The 25219-nt window shown below is 72.2% G+C and overlaps 1 protein-coding gene across 5 annotated transcripts; it reads left to right on the top strand.

The window, feature by feature from the left end:
* Nucleotides 1-4229: 4229 nt before the first annotated feature.
* Nucleotides 4230-24643, top strand: EBF4 (EBF family member 4). Of its 5 annotated transcripts, none has more exons than XM_072862226.1 (17): nt 4236-4514; nt 10053-10209; nt 10462-10525; nt 10589-10644; nt 11297-11370; nt 12318-12386; nt 16766-16847; nt 17810-17927; nt 18981-19111; nt 19202-19328; nt 20225-20313; nt 20869-20934; nt 21460-21637; nt 21716-21898; nt 22466-22669; nt 23018-23093; nt 23208-24643. In XM_072862226.1, exons 1-16 carry the CDS (start codon nt 4384-4386, stop codon nt 23086-23088), a joined length of 1800 nt encoding a protein of 599 aa, XP_072718327.1. In that variant the 5' UTR covers nt 4236-4383; the 3' UTR covers nt 23089-23093; nt 23208-24643. The 5 variants fall into 5 exon arrangements, with proteins under 5 accessions (XP_072718330.1, XP_072718329.1, XP_072718328.1 ...); XM_072862225.1 differs by having other exon boundaries at nt 4238-4514; nt 18978-19111; XM_072862229.1 differs by lacking the exon at nt 21716-21898 and having other exon boundaries at nt 4230-4514.
* The last annotated feature ends 576 nt before the right edge of the window (nt 24644-25219 follow it).

Below are 25219 nucleotides of genomic sequence, written 5' to 3'. Positions count from 1 at the left end.
CCCGCTCAGCCCCAGCCCCGCGGGAGGGGAGGCTGGGGGGCAGGATCCCGGCTGTGCGGGGGTCCCCATCTCCCCGCAGCAGGGGGGGACCCAGCCCTCCCGGCAACACTGGTGCTGCCCGCAGTGGAAGGGGGGGTCCCAGGGCGGGGGGTCCCTGGGGAGGCGGTAAATGGGCTCCCCTCTTCCAGCTCAGCCCCACCCCGCACTTACCCGAACGGCGGCGGCTCCCATGGGCCCCGCAGCCCATTAGCCGGGGGGAGGGAGAAGCCCGTTCATAAAACCCATCTGGGGGCAGGCGAGGGGGGTGAGACCCCCGCATCCAGCCCCCCTCCCCCCGCCGCCCCCAGACCCCTCTGGAGCCCGGCTGCCCCGGGGTCCTGGCCCCCTCCCCAGGGCTCCTCTGCCCGCAGCAAGCGGGTGGGGGGGCCCGCGGGGGTCCCTGCGGGTGCCCCTGGGCAGTGGGTGCAGCAGCCCCCACCCCACTGCTCGGCCCCACAGGGGTTTTGCTATGGGGTGGCCGGAGCAAGGGGCCCCGAGCATCCCCCCTCACCCCCAGTCACGAGTGGGGGCAGCCCCCACGGCGCTGCCGGCCCCCGCCCCGCGCTTGCCCATGCCGCCTCCATTAGGGCCCATTACCGGAGCCGCGCCAGGGAACGTGGGTCCCCACGGGGACGCTCCCGGCGGAGGGACCCGCGTCCCCCGGCAAGGCTCAGCCCAGCGCTGCCTGGAAATGGGAGATGGGGGGGGGACGGGGACAGGGATCCAGGTCCCCCACTGCCCCCCGCTCTGCCTGCAGCAGGAGCGGGGGGCCCTGCGGTGGTGCCCATCCCTGGGGTATCTGGGCGGGATGGGGGCATGGACGGATGGACGCTGGGCTGGGTGGGCCGCTGGGCTCCTCCGGTTTCTGCAGGAGCCACCGTGGCCCCCCCCAGCCCTCGGGAGGCTCTGGGTGGGCTGGGCCCCTGGTGCCGAGCCCCATGGGGGGGGTGAGGGGGGTGTGGGGGTCTGTCTGCAGAGCCCCCCGCGTGCAGGCGCTGCGGCAGCCATGGGCTGCGTGGCCGGAGGGAAAAGGGGACAACGTGGAGCTGCGTGGGGGGACAGGCTGCGAGCCCCCCACACGGCGTGCGAGCCAGAGGGCAGCGGGTGGGAGACGCTGCCCGTGGCGAGGGGCTGCGTGGGGGTCCCTGCGTGCCACCCTGGCCGCTCTGCCCGCAGCCCCGGCACGGTCGCCGATCCCCCCGCTCCCGCCGCGGGGCCAGCAGCACGGGAGAGCCGGAGCCGGTCGTGGTTTGGGATTCCCAGCCCCTTTGGCCGCTGGAGGCCTCTGCTCCCCCGGGCCCCCCCTCGCTTCCCCCCCGGCTGGCAGCGCTGGCTCCCCAGCAAAGCCAAGCCCTGACTCCTCAGCCTCCTTTGGGGCCTTCCCCTGTGGGCGGGGGTCCCCCCCGGGCAACGCGCAGCCCCCCGGGGCTCCCAGCCCACCCTGCTGGGTGCTGGGGACACCCCGGGAGGGGCTGGGATGGGTGTCTCCACGCTGCCCCTGGGGTCCCTGCCCCCTTGGGTGCTGCCTGCTGTCCCCCCGGCCCCCAGCCCAGCAGCGATGCCGGGACTGGAGGCAGCTGTGCAGGGCTGGCACCCCCTTCCCTGCCCGTACCCTGCCCATACCCTGCCTGTGCTCTGCCTGTACCCTGCCTGTACCCTGACCGTACCCTGCTTGTACCCTGCCCATACCCTGCCTGTACTCTGCCCATACCCTGCCTGTACCCTGCCCGTACCCTGCCTGTACCCTGACCGTACCCTGCCCATACCCTGCCTGTACTCTGCCCGTACCCTGCCTGTACCCTGCCCGTACCCTGCCTGGCAGCGCTGCCACAACGGGGGGGGGATGGGAACAGGCCCCCTTCGCCATGGGTCTGCTGTGGGCACAGTGATGTGGGGGGCTGAGGCCCCGCTGGCTGTGCCCCAGAGAGGGTCACTTGGGTTTATGTGGGGCACTGGGGGTGATTTTGGGGTGACCTCTGGGGTGTGCTGAGGGACAGGGGGTCACCCTGGGGTGTCTCTGGAGTGCAGGGGTCCCGTGTGGGGCATCTCAAGGGGCCCGGATAGTTTTTGGGGTGCTCAGTGGCTCTTTGGGGTCACTCTGAGGTGTCTGAGGGGGTCGGTGTGGGGGACCCCGGGGGTGCAGGGGACCCAAACGGGGTCACCGTGGCACCGCGGGGGAGGCAGGGGCCCATGGGGCTCACGCTGGGCACACAGGAGGGTCTGCCCGGGTCTCGGTGGGGTTTGTGAGGGGCCCAGGGGGGGTCTCTGCGGGGGATGCCCTGAGGCCTCGCCGGGGTGGCGGGGGGATGCAGAGGGGTCCCGCTGGCTTCTCTCCAGAGCTCGTCTGGGGTCTCTCCGAGGCGCCTCGCGATGTGGGGGGGGTCTCTCCAGGGTGTCTGGGAGGATGCAGTGGGGTGTCCCCAGCGTATCCCCGGTGCTGCCTGGGGTCTCTCCAGGGTGTCTTGGGGGATGCAGCGGGGTCCCCTCCGGGGTACCCCCGGGGCCTGCCGGGGGTCTTGGGGGACACAGTGAGGCTGCTCTGGGGTATCTCCGGGACCTGTTTGGGGTCCCTCCAGGGCATCTCGGGGACTGCAGCGGGGTCTTCTCCAGGGTGTCCCCGGGGCCTGCCCGAGGTGTCTCCAGGGTGTCTCGGGGGGTGCGGTGGGGTCCCCTCTGGGGTGTCCCCGGGCCCTGCGTGGGGTCTCTCCAGGGTGTCTCGGGGGTGCGGTGGGGTCCCCTCTGGGGTGTCCCCGGGCCCTGCGTGGGGTCTCTCCAGGGTGTCTCGGGGGTGCGGTGGGGTCCCCGCTGGGGTGTCCCCGGGCCCTGCGTGGGGTCTCTCCAGACCGTCTCGGGGGGTGCGGCGGGGTCCCCTCTGGGCTGTCTCCAGGACCTGTCTGGGGTCTCTCCAGACCGTCTCAGGGCATGCGGCGGGGTCCCCTCCGGGGTGTCCCCGGGCGCCGCCCGGGGTCCCTCCGGGCCGTCTCGGGGGCTGCAGCGGGCTCTCCCCGGGGGCTGCCGGGGCCCTCTCGGGGCGGCCGCCCGGGGGAGCGCAGCGGCTCCGCGGCCCACCCGGGCCCGGCCGCCCCCCGGGGCCGCCGGCTCCCCCGGCGCGGCCGGTGCGGCGCTGGCCGCGGAGCCGCTCCGCCGGCGCGGGGAGGGACCGCTCCTCCCCGGAATGATGTCAGCCTGCCCGGCCGCGGCCCCCGCCTCCCCCGGCGGCTCCGGCCCTGCCTCCCCGGGGAGGCGGCGGCGGCATGGCCCGGGCCGGCGGGGCGGCGGGGCCGGGGCGGCGGGTGCTGGTGCTGATGGTGCTGGTGGCCGCGGCGGGGCGGCGGGGCCGGGGCGCGGGGCGGCGGCGGGGAGGCGGCCCCCCCGGCCCTCCCGGGCCCCCGCCGCCCCCCGGGCCCCCCGCCCGCCCGCTCCTGCTGCTGCTGCCGCTGCCGCCGCCGCCGCCGCCGCCGCCGCCGCCGCCGCCCCCCGCCGCGCCCCCCGCCGCCTGCCCCGTAACGGGCCCCGCCGCCGCCCCAGCCCGGGCCGCGCCTGCCCCTCCCGCGCCCCTCTCCGGCCTCCTGCCCCTCCCTCCTCTGCCTCCCTCCCTCCATCCCTCCCTCCAGTCTGTAAGCCTTCCTCCATCCCTCCCTCCACTCCTCCTCTGCCTCCCTCCATCCCTCCCTCCATCCCTCCTTCCAGTCCTCTAAGCCTTCCTCCATCCCTCCTTGCACTCCTCCTCTGCCTTCGTCGATCCCTCCGTCCAGTCTCTAAGCCTTCCTCCATCCCTCCCTCCAGTCCTCGCAGCCTCCCTCCATCCCTCCCTCCACTCCTCCTCTGCCTCCTTCCAACCCTCCCTCCACTCCTCCTCTGCCTCCTTCCATCCCTCCCTCCACTCCTCTAAGCCTTCCTCCATCCCTCCCTCCACTCCTCCTCTGCTTTCCCCATCCCTCCCTCCGCTCCTCTAAGCCTCCCTCCCTCCACTCCTCCTTTGCCTTCCCCATCCCTCCCTCCGCTCCTCTAAGCCTTCCTCCCTCCCTCCCTCCACTCCTCCTCTGCCTCCCTCCATCCCTCCCTCCACTCCTCCCCCCCCGCCGCCGCCCCCGCCCCTTCCTCCCGGTCCCCGCACTCGGCTGCTGCTCGCCTCCGTCTCCAACTTCTCCGGCCCTGCCTCCGCCTGCCTCCGCCTCCCGCCCCCCGAGCCCCCCCGAGCCTCCCCCCGCCTCCCGCCGGGCCACCCGCCGCAGATGCCGCTTCCCCGGCGGCCGGGACGGCGGCCCCCGGCACCTGCCCGGCGCTGAGCTCCGCTCCCGGGCCCGGGGCAGGAAAGTTGGGGGCGGCCGCTGAGCCCCTGCCATGTTCTCCGTGCAGGAGGCGCTGCCCCGGGGGGGGCTGCCCATGAAGGAAGAGCCGCTGACCGCCGGGCTGCCCTCCGTCCGCTGGCTGCAGGGCACCGGCATCCTGGACGCCAGCACGGCGGCGCAGAGGTAAGGGGCTCCGCGGGCATCCCGGGCACCGCGGGCGTCCCGGGTGCGGCCGGCGTCCTGGGTGCTGTGGGTGTGCCGGGCTCCGCGGGCATCCTGGGTCTCGTGGGCATCCCAGGTGCTGTGGGCATCCCGTGCTCCGTCGGCATCCCGGGCTCCGTGGGCATCCCGGGTGCTGTGGGCATCCCGTGCTCTGTCGGCATCCCGTGCTCCGTGGGCATCCCGGGTGCTGTGGGCATCCCGTGCTCCGTGGGCATCCCGGGCTCCGTGGGCATCCCGGGCTCCATGGGCATCCTGGGTGCTGTGGGCATGCCGTGCTCCGTGGGCATCCCGGGCTCCGTGGGCATCCCGGGCTCCATGGGCATCCCGGGTGCTGTGGGCATCCCGTGCTCCATGGGCATCCTGGGTGCTGTGGGTGTACCGGGCTCCACGGGCATCTCAGACATCGTGAGCATCCCAGGTGCTGTGGGCATCCCGGGCTCCACGGGCATCCCAGGCTCCGTGGACATCCCAAGCACTGCGGGCATCCGAGGCATCCTGGGCACCACGAGCACCCCAGGTGCCACGGGCTCCACAGGCATCCCGGGTGCCGTGGGCATCCTGGGCACCCTTCACGCCCCGGACACGCTGGGCACCCTGGACACCCCACACCCTCAGCACCCCGGGACCCCTGGGCAGCCTGGACCCCTTGGGCATCCCAGGTGCCTCGTACCCGCCGGGTACTTCAGGCACCCGGGTGCCCCGCACGCCCTGGGCCCCTTGGGCCTCCGGGTAGCCCCTACGCCTGCGGCCCCTGGGTATCCCGGGGCCCCCACGGACTTCGGCACCCCCGGGTACCCTGGGCACCCTGTGCGTGCCAGGCCTGTTGCCCCGTGTTGGGAGAGTCAGTGGGTGCTGGCAGCGGGGCAGGAGCCGCTGCCGGAGCTGTGAGGGGCTTGTGCTGTGCCGCGCTGTGCCGTGCTGTGCCGTGCATCCACCGGGGCCGGGACCTGCACCCTGAGCCCCGGCCCTGCTGGGAAAAGCCGCCGAGGGCGAGGGCCGGGCTGGCAGCGGTGCCATCCCCGTCTCCCGGGCAGGGCTGGTGGCATCGGCTGGGGCGAGCGACTGCTGCAGCCTCTCGGGCAGCCCGCACCGCCGGGCTCGCCGTGCCGCAGCCCGATGCCCACCCGTGCCCCGGCTGGCCCCGTCCCCTGCTCCCCGCCGTGGGGCTCGGGGCTCCGCGCACCCCATCCCCTCCCCTCCCCGGGGGGCTCTGTGCACCCTGGCCCCCTGCTCTCTCTCCACCCTGTGCCCAGAGGGGTCCCGGCTGCAGCTGGGGGGCACCTTCCCCCCTGCCCCCAGCACCCCAGCTCCTGCCGTCCCCTCTGTGTGCACCGTGGGGTTCGGGGGTCGGTATGGGGGGGCTGTGCTTGGAGCGTGCTGTGGCTTTGTCCAGGGGTGACAGGAGATGCCCCACGGCACGGAGGAGCGAGGGGACCTGGGCCAGCCTGGGCGCTGCCTCCCTGGGCTGCCCCACACCCTCTGCCCAGCCAGGGACAGCGGGTTTGGGGGGCTGGGGGGGGTGTCCCCTCTGCGTGGAGTGGGATATCCCCGGCACTTCCAGCACCGACCCACTCCGTGGGTGAGATCACCCGGTTGTGTGCACCGTCCCTGAGCTTGGGGTCCCCAGCCGCAGTGACAGCCCTGCCACCGGCTCTCTGCCGGGGACTGTGCCTGTGCCGGAGGCTGCACCCCACGGCTGAAGCCCTGGGGGCTCCCCGGGGTCCCCCCCAAAGCCGCCGCGTTTACAGGTACTCCGGGATGCTTGAAAACTGCAGTGATTCCCCCGCCAACCCCGGCAAAGCCACCCCAGCCCTGTCCCAGCGCAGCCACCGCCGGGGGGGACAGCCACTGCCGCGGCCCAGCCAGGGGTCCCTGGACGCCGGGGTGGGGGGGCTGCGGCGTCTGAGCTGGGGCGCAGGGAGGTGCTGGCTTTGCCGCTGCGCACCCAGAAACTTCCCCGTGCCCCAGAGCGGGGCTGCGAGAAAGGGGGGGGATGAAATCCAGCCCCCTCCCACCCGTCCCTGGCTCCGGCACAGGGCTGGGACCACCGCAGCGGCTCCGGCCACGATGCTGCCCGGCAGCAGGGACGTGGCTTCCCGCGTGTCTCCGTGTGCCGATGGGGTCCCGCGTGCCACGTGCCCGGTGCGCGAGGATGGGGCTCGCAGACCCCCTGCCCACCCCTGTGCCGGGCAGCCTGCGGTGCCCTCCAGGCCCCCTCTCCTCCCTGTCCCGCCGTGGTGCCCGGCAGCTGGGTGTGTGCCACACAGGTGGGCAGTGACACGCGTGTGGACACGCTCGTGGGGTCCTCGTCACCTCCAGCCCCCCTGCCTCCGCCCCGCATCCCGCACCCCTCTTGGACCCACGGCTGGGGGGGGGCTCATACCACCCCCCCGCAAACACCAGCACCCGCAAAGACCCCCTGCTCCCGCCGGACCCCACAGCCACCGCAGGGTCCCCGGGTGATGCCAGCCAGCACCCACGCCCCAGGCGTGCCCCGGGGAGGGCGGGGGGTCCCGGGGCGAGGCAGAGGGGCCGCGGGCCATGGGGTGAGCTCACGCGGGGTCTCGGCTTCCCGGGTGGGCTCCGGCGCTCCCCCCTCGCCCCCCCGTTTGGCGGAGCCGCCCGGGGAGCCGTGGCTGCGTAATTGCACGGTGCCCCGGGTGCCTGGCGGCTCCGCCAAGGGAAGATGCTGCTTTACTGTAAGAGACGTTCGCTGGGCTCCTCTGCTAGGAAATGCTCTGATTGCCTTTAATAATTAATGGCAGCCGGGCTCGGCTCTCGGAGCGCCGGGGTCTCGGCAGCGCTGGGAGCGGAGATGCAGCCATTACCCGGCCGGGCTGGCGGCTCCATCGCCTCCCCCCAGCACTTTAGGGCCGAAGCTTTGGGGGGGGCGGAGGGGAATGGGGGGGCCGGGCGGGTGCTGGCTGGCTGCAGCTGCCGTGCCGGGGCCGCGGCACCTTCCCATCAGCCGGGAGCCCCGTGGCCGGGCTCCAGCGCGGCAGGGCCGGGGATGCTGCCGGGGGACAGCGGGGTCCCCGCGGCACCGGGGGTCCCCGTCCCTCGGGGAGCTGAGCGGCGTGCCGGCTGGGCACACCGGGAGGGGGGCCCGGTGAGACTGTGGTGTCCCGGCGGGGTCAGCGGGGCCGTGATGCCGTGAGGCCAGATGCCATGGGGATGGGCCCTGAGAACAAACCCATCGGCACTGGTCGGACCCACGGGTAGGGGACGAGGGACGCCCACGGGGTGTGCCAGGACACGGCCGTCAGCAGTGCCCAGGGACACGAGTGTGCCCACGTCTGTCTGCACGTGTGTGGCCGGACACGCGTGTTGGCCGTACGCACAGGGACCCGTGTGCCAGGCGAGCGTGCCAGGCACGTGTCCCGGCGGTCGCTGACTGGGGACGTTTCGGCTCCCCAGCGATCAGCTTAACGAGCTTTTTCCTCCCTCACGGACACCTGTCCCCGGAGAAGCGTCCCCGAGGTTTTCGGGGTCTGGGCTTCGCGCTTGCCCTCGGCTGGTGCCCACAGCTGGGGTCGGGGCTGGGGCTGAGGGCGATGCCGGGGGGTAATTAAAGCCCAAGGAGCATCATTAAAGGCGGCGAGGGTGCCGGGGTCCTCTCCCCACCCTGTGCTGGCTCTGCCCCGGGCTCCTGGGTGCTGCTGGGATCGGCCACAGGAGCAGGTTGCTGGTAAAAGGGCTGAACCCCCTTTTCTTCTCTTGTTTTGAGGAGACGCTAGTGGCTGTGACTTGTGCGGGGCCCCGGGAGGTGTCCCCGTGTCCCCGTGTCCCCATGTCCCCGTGTCCCCATGTCTCCGTGGCTGCGATGTCCCTGGGTGCAGGGCTCGGCCCTGGGCAGCACCAGCCCATGGGAGCAGCCTGGGGAGGAGCGGGGTGGGGGGCTCGGCCGTGCAGGAGCAAAGGACCCCCCATGGACCCCAGGGGTCCCGCAGGGCTGGGGGCTCTGCGGGGACAGGGCTCGGGGACCTGCTCCGTCCTCTGGCTGCGGGCGGAGGGATGCCCCCACCCTGGCCCCCACCCATGTGCCGTGTCCCCGGCCACCCCGGTGCCTGTCGGGGGGTCAGGGTGCCAGGGGTCCTGCTCGGGGCTGGGTGTGACCCCCCCTTTCCTCTGGTGGCCGTGTCCCAGCGTGGCCAGGGGTGCAGCGGGCACCCTCGGGCTGGCAGTGGGGGGATCGCACCCAGACCATCGCCCCCCCAAACTGTGTCTGCGGATGGGCTCCCGGGAGCAGGGCTGGGGGTGCTGGGGCAGGCAGGGAACCCCCCCAGTGCATTTGTGCATGTCCCCCCCCCCTTATTTGCACCCCAGTGCTGACCCCTGCACGAGTCCTGGCCAGTGGGGTCCGCAGAGTGCTGCCGGGCACGGTGGGCTCTGGGAGGCCGTGGGGTCCTGCTCCATGCTGGGGGGGGGCTGGAAGGTCCGTGAGGTCCTGCCCCACACCGGGGGGGGTCTGCAGGGTCCACGGGGTGGGGTGCAGGGGCTGTCCCCGGTGGGAACTGGCTCCAGCAGCTTAAGCCCCCCCGAAGTCGGCGCAGGAGGAGCCAAACACCACCCCCCCGGCCTTGCTCGTCGCCCGATGTGTTTTTAATCACAAAAAGGGGGAACTTTTTAGCTCTGTGTGTTTATCTTGGCCCCCTCGCCTCGCCGGCTGCCGCGCTGCGCCGGGCGCTGGTCCGGCTCCCGCGGCCCCCCACGCCGACACCACGCTGGCTCCCGCAGCACCGGCGGTGACACCGGTCAGGGACAGGGACCACACGCCAGGCCGAGGTGACTGGGACGAGGACTGGTCGGTGCTGGAGCCGTCGTCCCTTGGGACGGCTCTGCTGCCCTCCCTGTGGTGTCACTGTCCTGTCACCCTGCGTGTCCGTGCAGGAGCAGCCAGTGCCACGGGCGAGCCCAGAGGTGGCTCTGCGGGACTCGGGTGCGGAGGGCTCGGGGACGTCCCCTCCTGTCCCCAACGCCTGCCCTGGGCGTAAGGGCAGGCGACGCTGCCGAAGAGCTGCCAGGCGTCCGCCCCTCGCTCTGCTGGGCCCCCCCAGCCCCCCCGTGCGCACACGTGTGTGTGCAAGCCTACGGGAGCGTGCACACCGATGCGCGTGCGGGGGCGTGCACCCCGGTGTGTCCCCCGTCGCAGGGTGCTGGGCCGGCGGCTGAGCCCCTGCCGTGCCCTGGGGGTGATTCCCCTCCGCGGGGACCGGGGCTGCCTCGGGGGCTGTCCCCTCCCCGGGGACCAGGGCTGACTTCGGCCTCGCTTCCCCCAAGGACGAGCCCTGCGAGCGGTGGGGACGCGCTGGGCACGGGCGCGTCCTGGCCACAGGGCAGGGTGGGGCTCCTGGGTGCCGCAGCACCCCGGGGTACCGGGGAGCATCGCTGCCTGCCGCCGAGTCCTTCCCCTGGTGATGGGGTGCCCTGGGGAGGGGGTGCTGGGGGTCCCGGCAGCCGCCCCGTGCTCACCCCCCCCCCCCCAATTCCTGCCGGCAGCGGGGTGGGCCTGGCCCGAGCCCACTTTGAGAAGCAGCCCCCCTCCAACCTGCGGAAATCCAACTTCTTCCACTTCGTCCTGGCCATGTACGACCGGCAGGGCCAGCCCGTGGAGATCGAGCGCACCTCCTTCATCGACTTCGTGGAGAAGGAGCGGGTGAGACCCCCGGGGCCGGGGCTGTGGTGGGGGTGGGGTCGCGGTGGGGGTGGGCTCACTCTGCCCGGCCATCCCCCCTGCTCTTGGAGGGGTGCGAGAGCCTGCGCCGCGGGGGCTGAGACCTCTCCCGAACTCATTGCACGTGTGGGGAGCTGCCAGAGCGGCTCCATAGCCCTGTGCTGGGCCGGGGCTGGCAGAAGAGGGGGAGACCCCACCGAGAGGGGACCGTGATGTCCCCTGTCCTCCCCCCAGGAGCAGAACGGCGAGAAAACCAACAACGGGATCCACTACCGGCTCCAGCTGCTGTACAGCAACGGTGGGTGCCGGGGCTGGGGTCGGGGGGGCGCGGGCAGGGCTGACCGCTCCCCTCTCGCCGCAGGGCTCCGGACCGAGCAGGACCTCTACGTCCGCCTCATCGACTCCATGTCCAAGCAGGTAACGCCGGAGGGGGGATGGCCGGGGCGGGGGCTAGCACCCCGGCACCGCAGCCCCCCACCCCATCGGCCACCGAGCCCGTCTGCACACGCATGTGCACGTGTGCGAGCGCCAGGCGGGCGCGTCCGTGCGTGCGCACGCGGCCGTGCAGAGCAGGCGCGTCCGTACGCGTGTGCACACGGGTGCGCGAGGCAGGCACGTCTGGAAGCGCGCGCGCGGGTGCGCGAGGCCACGCAGCTGTACGTGCCCGCCCGGGTGTGCGGAGCGGGCACATCTGCGCTCGCGCACCCCTCGCGTGCACCGACACGCGTCTGTGCCCTGGCTCGAGCATGCCCTGGCTCGTGCGGGGGCACGTACGGCCGTGCACGGCGTGGGCACACGCGTGTCACGGGCACGCCTGCACGCGCGTGTGCGCACGCACCCGCACGACTCCTCGGAGGTGTGCGCGGCTGCGCGCCCACCCACGGGCGCTCCCTGCACGGCCCCTCTCCCACTCGCTGCTCCCACCCCAGCTGCCATCGGGGTCCCCCACCCCGGCTGGGGTCACCCAGGGAGGGTCCGTGGGTCGGGGACAGGCGGGAGCGGTGGCAGGGGCCGGGTGGGGTGCTGGGAGGCGGTGGCACCCCCCTGCGCGCTCTCTCCCCCCCCCCAGGCCATCATCTACGAGGGGCAGGACAAGAACCCAGAGATGTGCCGGGTCCTCCTCACCCACGAGATCATGTGCAGGTAGGTGGGGGTCCCGGTGGGGCTGCCGGTGGGCGTCCCGGTGGGCGTCTGGCGGTGGGGGTCCCGACGGGGGTCCTGCTGGGCGTCCCGGTGCTGGGGGTCCCGGTGCTGGGGATCCCGTGGAGGTCTGGCGGTGGGGGTCCCAGAGGTGGGGGTCCCGGTGGGGGTCCCGCGGGGGTCTGGGGGCACCGGGGGTGCCGGGTTGGGTGCGCGGGCAGCGAGCGCTGCCTGCCCCAGCTGCCGGCACAGGGTCCCCCGTGCCCCATTAGCGCCGCTCTTGTTTACCACCCTCGTGCTCGGTGTTTGTGCAAATTAGCGCTCCGTGCCAGCGCGGCTAATTGATCTCCAGGAGCTGCGCTAACGATGCCAGGGCCTGGGCCCCCCCTCTCCGCTGTGCTCCCCGGGGCCAGCGCCGCTGTGTTTGTCGGCTGGCGGTGGCACGAGCCCGGCCCTGCCGTGTCCCCTGTGGGTGACACCGAGTCCCCGGGGGTTCCAGGGCACCCCCCGTTCAGACCCCCCCTTGGCTCACCGAGCCTTTCCCAGGGCTGGGGCGCACCCCGAGCCCCACAGAGCCCCAAATCGGAGCCCAGCCCCATGGTGCGGGGTGGTGGGGTGGATAAGGGGGGGCCCCCAGGGGTGCCCTCTCTGCTACAGCCCCCCCCGTGCCCTAGCGTCACACAGGTGACGTCCCTGTCCTGGGGTCCCCCCCAGCCCGGCACCCCGGGACCTTGTAGGGCACCCGCCTGTCCCCTCTGCCCCCTGCCCCCTGCCCCATCCCACCGTGGGGCACGACCCCCCTGCTCCGCAGCACAGGGCTGGGCGATGGCGGGGGGCACAAGGGTGGGAAATGGGGGGTCTGGCGGGTTGGGGGGCGTGGGGCTGGCCCCGGCCCCACCCCGCCCCCCGCCGCTCCCCTCACGCCGGCTCTTCTCCCCGGCCGTGCCCAGCCGCTGCTGCGACAAGAAGAGCTGCGGGAACCGCAACGAGACCCCCTCTGACCCCGTCATCATCGACAGGTACCGGGGGCCCCGGGCGCGGGGTCCCCCTGCACCTCGCTGGGACCGAGGGAGGGGGGCAGCGGCGGAGGGACCCCCAGGGAGCCGGGGCAGGGAGTCCCCAGGGCTGGGGACCGGGTGCGAGCGCTGCCTCGTTAGCACTAATGAGCTGGGGGAGCAGAGCATGGGGGCCGGGAGGTGGCTGGCGGCCCGCGCCAGGCTGCGGTGACAGCCAGCCGTGACAGATGGAGAAAGCGCCGTTTGCCGTCAGCGCGGCACTTCCGACGCGCATCAAACAAATAAATAATACAGGCGGCATCCAGCCACTTCAGCGAGCGCCGGGGAACGCGTGGCAGCCCTGCTCCCGTGCCAGGGCCGTGTGCCGCAGGGACGCCCCGGTGCTGCGCGGCGTCCCCGGGCGTGTGTGCCCGTGGCACGGGCCGGGCACGTGCCCCACGGTGAGGGATGCACCCGTCCTCCCTGCCGGGCTGGGACCCACGGCACAGTGCCGAGGCGGGGGGCAGAAAGGCCAGTGCTGCGCAGGCAGCGGTCGCTGGTGTGGGCACGGATGCCGTGTCCTCCTGGCACTGGGGTGGATGTCTGTCTGTCTGTCTGTCTGCAGCCCTGTCCCTCCACGCTCCCTGGACAGCACACACCCCGTCCATCCCTCCGTCCGTCCATCCTTCCATCCATCCCCCATCCTCCTCCATCCCTCCCGCCATCCGCCCATCCATCCGTCCGTCCACCCCTGGAGCTGTTCCTCCCTGCATCCCGCAGCATCCCCAGACCCCGCGCGTCTCTCCGTCTCTCCTTCTGTCCCTCCACCCAGCGTGTCATGTCCCCGTCCCTCCGTCCTCGTGCATCTCCTGGCACGGTGGCACCTCCCTGGTGACGCCAAGCAAAGCCCAGGCTCTTTGGGGGTGCTGGGGGGTTTAGGGGCCCCGGCTGTCTCTGCAGGGCTCGGTCACGCCGGCACCGGGGCCGGGGGGACGTGGCGGGGAGGATGGGGGCTGGCCAGCGCTGTGCCCCCTCCTCACCTCACCCTGCCTGCGGCTGGGGTCCCTTTGTCCCGGGGGGGGGGTCCCTGTGAGCAGCTTCCCCCTGCGCTGAGTCCCCGGGGTGCTGGAGGGTCCCCCCAGTGCAGACCCTGCTCACACCCCCTCTGTCCCCGGCCCCCCCGGCGTGACACCGGCCCCGCTGCGGCAGGTCCCTGACCCCCGGCCTCCCCCGCCCTGCCAGCGGCAGCCGGCTGTGCCCCCCCGCCGCCGGCCAGCTGTGCCCTGGCCAGCTGTGGGGATGGCGGCCCTGGAACTCCCGGCACGGCCGCGGGATGCAGCCGCTGCGGCCCGGCCAAGACAAACCCCCCGGTAGCAGTGTCCCGGTGGGCCGCCGTCCCCTCGGCCGCCTCGTCCCATGGGTGTCCTGGGTGCTGCACCTCGTGCTGGTGCTTTTGGGGTGCGCAGGGGGTCCCAGGGTGCCCTGTGAGCCCCCCCCCCCCCGTGCTGGAGGCTGGGGTGCCTGTGGGGTGGGGAGCGATCCCCCCCCCCCAGGGCAAGTGTCCCCCGAGCCCACCCCAGCCCCCTTCTCCCCAGGGACCCCTTGGGGCCGTGCCCCGAGGAGGTGACATCCCCGGGCTGGTGGCACCCCCATCCCTGTCCCTCTTCTCTGCTGGGGGCAGCCGGGGGCTTCCCCTGTCCCCCCGCGTCCTCCTCCGTCCCCAGGGCCCTCGGGGGTCACCCGGGGCCAGGCGGGTCCCCAGCCTGCCGCCCGCTCCCCCCGGCCCCTCCAGCCCCGCTCCCCAGCCCGACGCCCAGCCCCACTGGTTTAGAGAGCCAGATAAGTGCCCTATCAACATGTTAATCAAATTACTTAGGAGCTAAAATTGACGCTTTTCATTAATTATACAAGATTATTCTAATTGCAAATTCAAATTTATGCGCTCGGAACAGAAGGTGTTCGGCAGCAGCGCCGGGAATTTGCATATTAAATGGGGAGCGCTGTGCATTAGGGATGCTAATGCATGCACAGCGCCTGTATTTTTAACTCCCGGGCCCATATGCGCGGCTGCCGCTCGGGGGGGACGAGGCCGACCTGGGGTTCAGGATTATTCCCCCCCTCAGCAGCGCGGAGCTGGGGCCGGGGGGCTGGGGGGGGTCGGGGGGTCCCCCCCAGCCCCCCCCCGCCACTGCCAATCTCCTGGTGGGGGGGGGGGATGTTTTCCTGCCGTTTTCCAGCTCCTTCCTTCCCCTGATTACCACCTGCCAGGCAGCGGGTGACGGGGGGACACGGGGGGGGGTCCCCCCTCTTCCTTGCCCTTGCCCGGGAAAACCGTCCCCCGTGGGCAGCGTCCCGGCAGCGCCGGTGTGGGAGCCCCTCTCCGAGCGCCCTGGCGCTGGCCAAGGGCAGGACCCCCCCCCCGGGGGGGGGGCACGGTCTGGGGGTGCCCTCCCTTCTCAGGGGTCCCACAGGGTGGCCAGAGTCCCTTGAGGCGGCCCAATGGCCCCAGGGGCTGTGTGCCCCCTGGCCCGTGCCCCCCGTGCCCCCCAGGGATGGGTCGGAGGGGGTTTGGGGCCAGGGAGGCTGCGCCCGCTGCTCCCGGCCCTGTGCCTGCTTCCCAGGGGGTCCCAGGGGTGCCCACGTCCCCGGGGGTCCCGTCCTCCCCTCCAGCCCCCACCAACAGCTAACGGGGCCATGGGACCCTTCCCGCTGGGCACCTGCGTCCCCTCCCCACCTTCCTGTCCCCTGCATCCCCCTCCCCAGCCCTGCTGAAGCCCTCGGGAAGGGGCCGGGGGGGGACAGAGGCAGGGTGCTGGGGCGCAGTGCTGGGGCACGGTACCAAGGCAGGGTGCTGGACCGGGGTGTCGGGGTAAGGTGCCAGCGTCGGATGCTCAGACAAGATGCCACACCAGGCTGCCGAGACGGGATGGGGACAGGATGGCACAGTGGGGTGGGGACAGGATGGTGCGATGGGATGGGGACGGGATGGCACAGTGGGGTGGGGACAGGTTGGCACAGTGGGGTGCACCAGCCCCGCCGAGGGGCTGCCTGCGTGGGCAGGGCGGAGCCCAGGCGCATCGGCGAGGGGGCCGGGAGAGGGGCTGCCCCATGCCAGGCCAGTGGAGGGACACGGTGGCCTGGCACAGCACGGTGACCTGGCATGGCACGGTGGCCTGGCATGGCAGGGTGGCCATGCGTGGCACAGCGCCCAGTGTGCTGGCACGGTGCAGTAGCCTGGCATGGTGGGGTGACCTGGCACAGCTCAGGGACTTACCGTGGTGTGGTGACTTGGCACGGCAGTGACCTGGCACCGTGCAGTCCCCGGGGCCGGTGCAGCGAGCTGGCACAGCGTGCTGATCTGCCATGGCAAAGCGAGCTGGCACAGCGCGATGGCCGGGCATGGTGCAGAGCAAATGTGTGTGTGTGTCTATGCGTGCCGTGTGCGTGGCGGGGCGGGCGTGCCCGTGTGTTGCCACGCAGGGTGCCCGTGGCTGTGCGTGCCTCTGGCCGTGCACCGTGGGGTGGCCCACGGCTGGGGACGGGGACAGCGGGGTCTCACCCTCGGTGCCCAAAAGTGCCCGGGGTGGGAGTCCCGGTGCGCACCCAGGTGTGCGCAGGGGCACCCCACCCAGGGAGATCCCGGGGTGGGGGGGGAGGTCCCGGGGACCACACCTGGCCGTGCCCCCGGGTGTGGGTCCGTGCTCCCACGCGTGTGGCCGTGCTCCCACGTGTGTGCACCGTCATCCCCGCGCGCTCTCCTCCCGTCCCAGCCCCTAGCGTGAGTGCTGCCGTGCCGCTGCCGCCGCTGCCCATTAATTATTGAGGGGCTGAGGCTGATGACGGGGCCACGGACAAGCGGCCTGAATATTTCATCAGGCCAGGACGTGGCGGGAGCAGCTCGCCCTCCTGCCCGTCCGTCTTCCACCGGAGATGCTGCCTGGCACTGCCAGACCCCCGTGGGCAGGGAGAGGCAGCACCCTGCACAGCCGGGGGGTCCCACGGGGCGTCCTGGGTCCCTGCAGCCGTGCAGTGCATGCGTGTGTGTGTGCATGCGTGTGTGTGCACATGCGTGTTTGCGTGCACGGCAGCATGCAAGCCCACCTGTGCACATGGTGCGTGTTTTCAGCCGTGCACGCCTCTGCACGGTGCGTGCACGCGTGTGTGTCACGGGGAGGCATGCACGGGACACCGTGCACGATGGGGAGCATCCACGTGTGTCTCTGGTGTGACATGCATGGTGCTACTTCCATTTGGGGACACCAGGACAGCGGGGACACTCACCTCTGCTTTCCTCCAGTGCCAGGAACCAAGGGATGGGGTGGGGGAGAGACATCGTGGGGTCTCTGGGACCCCCCCCCCCACTTTGCCAGCACTGACCGCTGGGTTCTTTCCTTCCATCCCAGGTTTTTCCTCAAGTTTTTCCTCAAATGCAACCAAAACTGCCTGAAGAATGCGGGGAACCCCCGGGATATGCGGCGCTTCCAGGTGAGCATCGGGCCCCCCCCTCTCCAAACCCTGCCCCACACAGCAGGGCTGCAGGAGGGGACCGGGCTGGCGACCTCATATATTTTCCCAAAGGGGGCGAGGGGAATTAGGGACTCGATCCCCCCATTCGGGGGGATCGAGTCCCTAATTCCCTCGCCCCTTTGCAAACCCCAATTCCCCTCGCCCCCTTTGCAAACCCGAATTTGCAAACCCTAATTCCTCTGGAACCCCTCCGCAGACCCCGATTCCCCTCGCTCCCCCGTGTCCCCTGCCTGCAGCCCAGCTCTCCCCGCAGCAGCTGGAGGTTCGGGAGCGGAGCAGAGGGGGGGGGTCCGGCCCGTCCCCCACCCAGCACGGGCGCCTTCATTAGGGCCTCTCGTAAAGATATGATAATTGTGACATTTTTACATGATTAACGACCCATCCAATTTGCATAGCGCCAAGCAGCTCCGGGAGAGCAGCCAAGTCCACGCCGGAGGAGGGGAGCGGGGTGCGGGGGGGGGACGACGGGGGGACATGCAGGGGATGGGCTGGGGTGTCCCCTGGGGTCCGGGGTCCCCCCGGCCGGTGACACGGTGACGCAGCGACGGGCCGGTGCTGGGGTCCTGTGGCGCTGCGTGCTGCACGGTTTTGGGGACGCACACGCGTGCACGCACACATACGCACGCACACGTGCACACGAGTGCTCCTGCACGCACGCAGCCGTGCGCGCACGCCCCTTGGCACGTGCGCGTGTGTGCAAACCCAGGCGCACGCAGGCGTGCGTGCCCACCCAGCCGCGGATTTGCACACGCGTGTCACCACCGAGGCACGGAGGGTCGGGAGGGCTCCCGTGACGGTGCCAGGATGCTCAGGGGTGCAGGGGGATGCTAGAGACGAGCACGGGGGCGAGGACCCCACCGTGGGGTGACGTACCCCGGGGGGTGCGGGGGGCCGGTGGCCCTGAGCCGGCTGTGCCGCAGGTGGTCGTGTCAACGACGGTGAACGTGGACGGCCACGTCCTGGCCGTGTCCGACAACATGTTCGTCCACAACAACTCCAAGCACGGGCGGCGGGCACGGCGCCTCGACCCCTCCGAAGGTGAGTCCCTGCCGGGTGCCCAGCGTGCCCACGCACACAGAGCACGTGCCCGTGCACACGCGTGTGCCACGCCCCGGCACGTCTGCACGGCCGTGCGGAGGAGCGGACGCACGTCCGTGCCGGTGGGTGCTGCTCCTACCGCAGCATCCCCTGCCCCGGCTGTGCCGGAGCCAGCCCCACGGCCGTGTGTGCCCCACAGTGCCAGGGCAGCCCCTCGGCTGGACGTACCCCACGGTGCCAGGGCAGCCCCAGAGACCGTGTCCCCATGCCGGGACCCCCGAGGGGGACGTGCGTGTGCCCAGCTCTGCCCCACACCGCTCGGAGGCTGCAGCTCCCCCGGCCCTGGCACCTCCCTGCTGGGCACAGCGGCAGCCGGGGCGGCCCTGGAGGGGGGCACCCAGCCCTGTTTTTATGCCTTGTACGTCTGTCCGTCCGCCCAGCACACACACACGGCCTCTCCATCCACCCGCCGTGCACCTGCGTTTTCTGTCTGTCCCTTTGTCCCTCCATCCGTCCCGCGTGTGCAGGCTGTCCTGCCCTCCTGGGTGCTCTCTGTCCGTCCACTGCTCTGTCCGTCCGTGCATCCGCCACATCTGTCTGTGTCCCTCTGTCCAATGCACACGTGTCCCATCCGCCCGTCTGACCTGTTTGCTCTCTGTCCGTCTGTCCTGTGCACGCTCTTTCCACCGCCCCGCACCGATGCGCTCTCCATCCCCCCATCCGTCCCCCGCACGCACTCTCCCCCACCATGCCCGTCCCCTCCCCACCGTCCCCATGTCCTGGTCCCCCCCGGTTGCCCACTGCCAGCCCCCCCCCCCCGCCCATTCCCCGCTCCCGCCTGGCATCCGTGTCGGTGTCCGTGCGTCCGTGGCCACCCGTGTCTGTCCCCTGCCCCTCGCCGCTGCCTGGTTCTCACTCTCTGCCTCTGCTCTCCCTCTCTGCCTTCTCTCTCCCAGCCTCGCGCCCCTGGCCCCGACCCCGGCGCCCCCCGCTCCCGCCCCCCCCGCCCCCACACTCACTGCTGCCCTGTCTCTCCCCTCCCGCCCGAAGCAGCCACCCCCTGCATCAAAGCCATCAGCCCCAGCGAGGGCTGGACCACCGGAGGTGCCACCGTCATCGTCATCGGGGACAACTTCTTCGACGGGCTGCAGGTCGTCTTCGGCACCATGCTGGTGTGGAGCGAGGTAGGGGGGTGCGGGGGGGGTGGTGGGGTGGGGGGGGCTGGCGTGAGCCCCCCGCCCCGGCCGTGGGCTGAGCCCCGTCTCGCCCCGCAGCTCATCACGCCTCACGCCATCCGGGTGCAGACCCCGCCGCGGCACATCCCCGGCGTGGTGGAGGTGACGCTCTCCTACAAGTCCAAGCAGTTCTGCAAGGGTGCCCCGGGACGCTTCGTCTACACCGGTGAGGGGCGCAGACCCCCGGGCAAGTGGGCACAGGCCCCCGGGAAAGGGGGTGCAGACCCCCGGGATGGCACCCTGGGGATCTCTGTGCCCGCTGCCAGGCCCTGGGGACAGCTCTGCTGCAGGGTTAGGACGAGGGGATGGGCAGGGTGCAAGGGTGTGGGCGTAGGGCGAGGGTTTGGGGCAGGACGGGGCTGGGTTAGGGGGCAGGGGTTAGAGTTAGGGGCAGGGTAGGGTTGTGACTGGGGGGGGACCTGCTGGCGGGGACGTCGGTGGGGGTAGGATCGGGGTGAGGGTTATTGCAAACCACTATTGAAACCCCCAGGCAGCAAGCCCAGGGGCCCTGCACACGCATGCGGTGTGAGCGGGGCCCTGCACACGTGGGGTGTGAGCGGGGCCATGCACACGTGGGGTGTGAGCGGGGCCATGCACATGTGGGGTGTGAGCGGGGCCATGCACACGCGTGCGGTGTGAGCAGGGCAGCGTGCACGGTGCAGCGGAGGATCGGTCCCACCGTGGTGGCCACATGCCGTGTGCCGGAGCACGTTGCCGCTGGCTCGGGCAGACTCTTCACCCCGGCTCCATGCCGTGCCGCACATCGCCCCGGCTCCTGCCCGCTCCGGCACCGTCCCGTCCCCTCGGGACCCCTGCAGTGGGGCTGGGGCTTGCGGCTGCCGGACAGCGGGGTGGGAGAGGAAGGGGTGCTTGGCTGTTGGCATGGGTGGGGGACAGGGGGGACAGCTGGGGTGTCCCTGTGGGAGGTGGGGTTGTTCCCCCCCCACGCCCTGGCTCAGCTCTGCACCACACGCTCCGTGCCTCAGTTTCCCCATGGGGACAGGGCAGCGGGGCCGGGGCGGCCGCAGGCGCAGCAGCCGCTGAGCCCCTCTCTCCCGGCAGCGCTGAACGAGCCCACCATCGACTACGGGTTCCAGCGGCTGCAGAAGGTCATCCCCCGGCACCCCGGGGACCCCGAGCGTCTCCCCAAGGTAGGGACCCCCTGCCCGGGGTTTGGCGCGGATGCTGTGCCGTGCTCTCTGCCGTGCCGGGTGACACCCACGGGTACAGGCAGGGACACACCACCTCCCATGGGTGCTGGGCACCACCTCTCCTGGACCCAGGGGTCTTCCCTGGCAGTGCCCGAGGACCAAGGGACAGGGAGGGGGACGCAGAGCCCCTGTCCCCCCCCAGCGCTGGGTGCAGCCCATGGGCTGGCCTGGCTCCCTGACCCTCAGCTCCCGCTGGGTGCGGGGGTCCGGGGGCAGAGCCCAGGGCGGGGGGGGGCCATGGTGGGATGCAGGGAGGGTCGTGGGGGGCGCACGATGGGTCCCAGCCCCGTGGGTCCGCTGTGGGGTGCTGGGCAGCGCTGGGCTGGGGCCGTGGGCATCGCACGGCAGCTCGGGGACGTGCTGGCGTGGGGACATGCCGCTGGCGTGGGGACGTGGCGGGGTGGCGGGGCAGGGTGCCCGCATGTCCCCCCGTGTGCAGATGGGGCCGGGGTGGGGGTGCGGACCCCCCTGAGCCCCGTCCCGCTCCCTGCCCAGGAGGTCCTGCTGAAGCGGGCGGCCGACCTGGTGGAGGCTCTCTACGGGATGCCGCACAGCAACCAGGTACCACGGCACCCCCGTCCCGCCGGGGCCCCCCGGCTCGTCCCACCCTCCTGTCCCCACTCCCCCACCCCGTCCGCTCGGCAGGGAGTGCACCCCGAGCCCGTGGCGCTGGAGCGGGGATGCAGGAGCCGGCCCCGGGCTCCCGGCCCCACATCTGCTTCGCATCAGGATTCCTCGGGCGCTGAGTCAGCGCTGTGGGCCCCCCAAGCCCCCCACCTGCAGGGGAAGGGGAGCCGCCGGGTCAGGCCGCGGGGCTGGCGTCTCCAAAGCCGCCTTTGTTCCCACGTCCTTCCCGGCCAGCGGCACGAGCTGGGGGGTCTCGGTCCCCCCCGCCCCATCCCTGCCCGGCACAGTCCATCCTGTGCCCTGGGCACACTCGGGGCTGTGGGTGCTCCGGGAGGTGACACGAGCTGGGGTGGTCTCAGCCCCCCCCGCCCCATCGCTGCCCAGCACGGCCGTGGGGTCACGCCAGGCTCCACGTGCCGCGGGGTGACACGGTCCCCATGTGTGTCCCCCCCCTCCCAGGACATCATCCTGAAGCGAGCAGCAGACATCGCCGAGGCGCTGTACAGCGTCCCCCGCAACCCTGGCCAGCTCTCCTCGCTGGCTGGCACCCACGGCCCCGCCGGCATGATGGGGGTGAACTCCTTCGGCAGCCAGCTGGCCGTCAGCATCGGCGACTCGCCACAGGGCACCGAGCAAGGTGGGCCGGGGGCCGCGCCGGGCAGCGGGAGGGGGTCCCTGCCCGCCCCGTGCCACCCCCAGCCCCTCTCGCCCGCAGGCTACTCCCGAAACACGGGCAGCGTCTCGCCACGGGGCTACGTGCCCAGCTCCACGCCGCAGCAGAGCAGCTACAGCGGCACCGCCGGCATCAACGGCTACGGCGGTGGCACCATGGCCGGGCTGGGGGTGCCCGGTTCCCCCAGCTTCCTCAATGGCTCCACCGCCAACTCCCCCTACGCCAGTGAGTCGGTGCCCCAGGGCGTCCCCAAAGCCATGCAGCAGCCCCGGGATGTCCCCAGAGCCACGTACCAGCCCCGAGTCCCCAAAGCCGTGCACCAGCCCTGGGGCGTCCCCAAAGCCATGCAGTAGCCCCAGGGAGTCCCCAAAGCCATGCAGCAGCCCTGGGATGTCCCCAGAGCCACGTACCAGCCCCGGGGAGTCCCCAAAGCCGTGCATCAGCCTCGGGGCGTCCCCAAGACTGTGCACCAGTCCCAGGGTCTCACCAAAGCTGTGCACCAGCCCTGGCACGTCCCCAAAGCCACGCATCAGCTCCAGGATGTCCCCAAAGCTGTGCACCAGTCCCGGGGAGTCCCCAAAGCCGCGCACCAGCCCCGGGCCGTCCCCAAAGCTGGCTGCGAGGGCAAGGGGGAACAGGAACACAGCGACCTGAGCTGAGGCGGCCCCGGCCCCAGCCCCGGCCCTCGCAAGCTGGGTCCCACGCGGTGTCACCGGGGTGTGCTGGCGTCCCGGGTGGGGAGTGACGCCCCATCCCCAGCTCTGCCTGCCCTGAGTGGGTCTCTCCCCGCAGTCATGCCTGCCAGCCCCCCGCTCGGCGCCTCCTCCATCACCCTCCCGTCGGGCACCAACGCCTCCACCCCCACGGGGGTCTTCTCCTTCTCCCCCGTCAACATGATCTCGGCCGTGAAGCAGAAAAGCGCCTTCGCCCCCGTGGTGCGGCCGCAGACCTCCCCGCCGCCTGCCTGCGCCAGCACCAGCGGCAGCAGCCTGCAAGGTGAGCCCGGCGTGGGCAGGGCTGCCCTCACCTGCCCGCGGCTCCCTGCCCACCCCAGCCCACCCCCGGGACCCCCCTGCCCCAGGGAGGGGGGGGGGTCCCAACGGCACCGTGCCCACCCTGCTGCCTGCACCCTGCCCAAGCCTTGCGGATCCCTGCCCGCGGGCTGCCTGCGCTCTCCTGCCCGCGCCCCCGCCCGACTCCGTGCATCCTCCCCGCGCCCGGGGCGCGGCCGGGGCTGCACCGCAGGGATGGGTGCACCGTGCCACCCTCGTCCCTGTCCCCCGTGCCCACCGCACTCCCCCGCCTCGGCTCACCCTCTCTCTTCGCCTCCCTCCCGCCGCCCAGACCCGGCTTTTGAGGACTCGGACAAGTTCCACACGCCCGCGCGGCCGCTCCAGGGACTGGCCTATTCCTAAGCACAGTAGGTCCTGGGATGCACCGGCCCCCCACCCCACTGGGTCGGGCAGGGGGAGCGGGGCCAAGGAGGGCAGGGACCCCCCGCCCTGGCGTGCCCACCCCTCGCCTTCCCTTGCAGCCGTGCCCGGCCACCTCGTGCCGCCCACGTGAGCCAGGACGGCGCCGGAGCCGCAGCGTGGACCGGGACTGAGCGTGGCCTCGCAGCCCAATGGTGCCGGCCCCTCCGACCCGCTCCTGGGGTCTCCCACCGGTGTCGGGGCGTGTGGGGCCGCAGGGCCCGCCGCCCCCCTGCCCTGTGGCTGCCCCAGCCCGGCCCCGCGGAGCTCGGCCCCCTCGCGGGACGGGGGCTGCACCCCCAGCGGGGCATCCCCGGGGTGAGGGGGTGACCCCGGCCAGGGCCAGCACCGGCGTGGCTTGGCACGGCTCAGCTCGGCGGGCAGCCCCTCGTGGGGCCAGAGAGGGGCTTTGGAGGGAGCCCCCGGGAATGACCCAAACGCTCTGGGTTCAGCCTCAGAAAGACACCGAGGGGCCCGCGGGGGTGCAGGGTGGCAGCGGCGGAAGCTGGGGGCAGGATCCTTGGGGACAGGAGGGACGAATGCTCCGGGGTGGGAGGGATGGATGCTCCGGGGCAGGGTGGATGCTCTGGGGCAGGATGGGGGGGGAGTTCTGGGGCAGGATGGATGCTCCGGGGTGGGATGGGGGGATGCTCCGGGGCAGGATGGATGCTCGGGGGCGGGATGGATGCTCCAGCGTGACCCAGCTCCCCCCCACACTTCCCGGCTCTCTCACCACCGTGGCCAGCACTCTCTCCCCAGATGTGCAGCTCCACATCTGGAGCCGCCCACCCACGGCTCCCGGGTGGCCCAGGCCGGATCTCTGCCTGCACCCCGCGCCCCCGCGCAGGATCGGGGCCCCGGCACCGCCCGGGCAGGGGGTCTGGGCTGCCCCGGCCCACCGACCCGAGCCCCGGCACGGGGATGGCACCGTTCCCAGCCCCATCAGCCGCCGGGGCTGGCTGCCCCAGGACACAACCGCAGCTCTTTTCTCATTATTATCACTATTATTATTAATATATTATTATTATTTTTAGCAGCAGGCGAGCCAGTGAGCAGGGGCTCTGGCAGGGTGGGCAGGAGACCCCCGGCCCTGGCACTGCCTCCCCCCGCCGGGGTTTTCCCTGTCCTCCCAGCCGGGAGGGAGCAGCCAGGAATTTTGTAAATAAAGAAAAAGGGAAAGAAAAAACAACAACCCACTCTCCCCCGCCCGCATCCCACCCGTGGGGGGGCTGTGTCCCTGCCCTGTGTCTCGTGCCACCACGTGCCGCAGCGATGGTGACACCGCCGTGCCCTGCTCAGTGTCAGCACGTGTCCCCCCCTGTGCTGCTCCCCGTTACCCCTCGCTTGACGCTGGGTCCTCGGCCGATGCCCCCGGCCCCTGCCCGGGGTGGCCATGGGGGTCCCTTGGGGGCCCGCGGCGGTGACGCAGGACGGCGGTGCCAGGGTCCCTCGGAGCAGGGGGGCTTTCCAACGTGGAAATAAAAGGCCTTGCAGAAGGGCACCGGCTCCGGGGGTCTTTACGGAGCAGGGAGGGGGGCAGCACATGGGGACACCCCTGGGGACGGTGACACCAGCCCTGCAGCAGCAGGGGGGGAGGGGGTCCTGGGTACAGCCCCGGGGAGAGGGGATGGGGGTGCTTCATCCAACGCCCTGCCCCCACCCCAGCACCAGGCTACCCCATTGTGGCAGCACCCACCCAGCGCCCCACGGCCCCCCGGGGTCCTGCCCCTGCACCCCGGGGTGGCTCGGGGTCCCACGGGTGGTCCCAGCCCAGCCCACCCCACCCCCAGCTGGAAACGCTTGGCCCCGGCTCGGCCCCCCCAGCTTGTTCCCGTTGCCGGAGTCCCGGAAAGGCGGCTGCGGTGCTCCTTCCCACGCCGGACCCGCGGGACCCCTGGGCAGCTACCCCCGCCCGGCAGGGTCAGACCCCCAAGGGGACGTGGGCTCATGTCCCCCCCCCGGTCCACGGCCCCTCGGGCATCCCCCAAGCCGCGGTCCCAGCACCCCGACCGGGCAGGAGTCGGGGGGGTCTCCGTGTCCCCTCACCATCACCCAGCCCTGCCTGGGTGGGCAG

This window comes from Ciconia boyciana, chromosome 5 (genome assembly GCF_034638445.1).
Source record: "Ciconia boyciana chromosome 5, ASM3463844v1, whole genome shotgun sequence".
Taxonomy (NCBI): domain Eukaryota; kingdom Metazoa; phylum Chordata; class Aves; order Ciconiiformes; family Ciconiidae; genus Ciconia; species Ciconia boyciana.
This window is presented reverse-complemented; position numbering and strand designations above follow the sequence as displayed.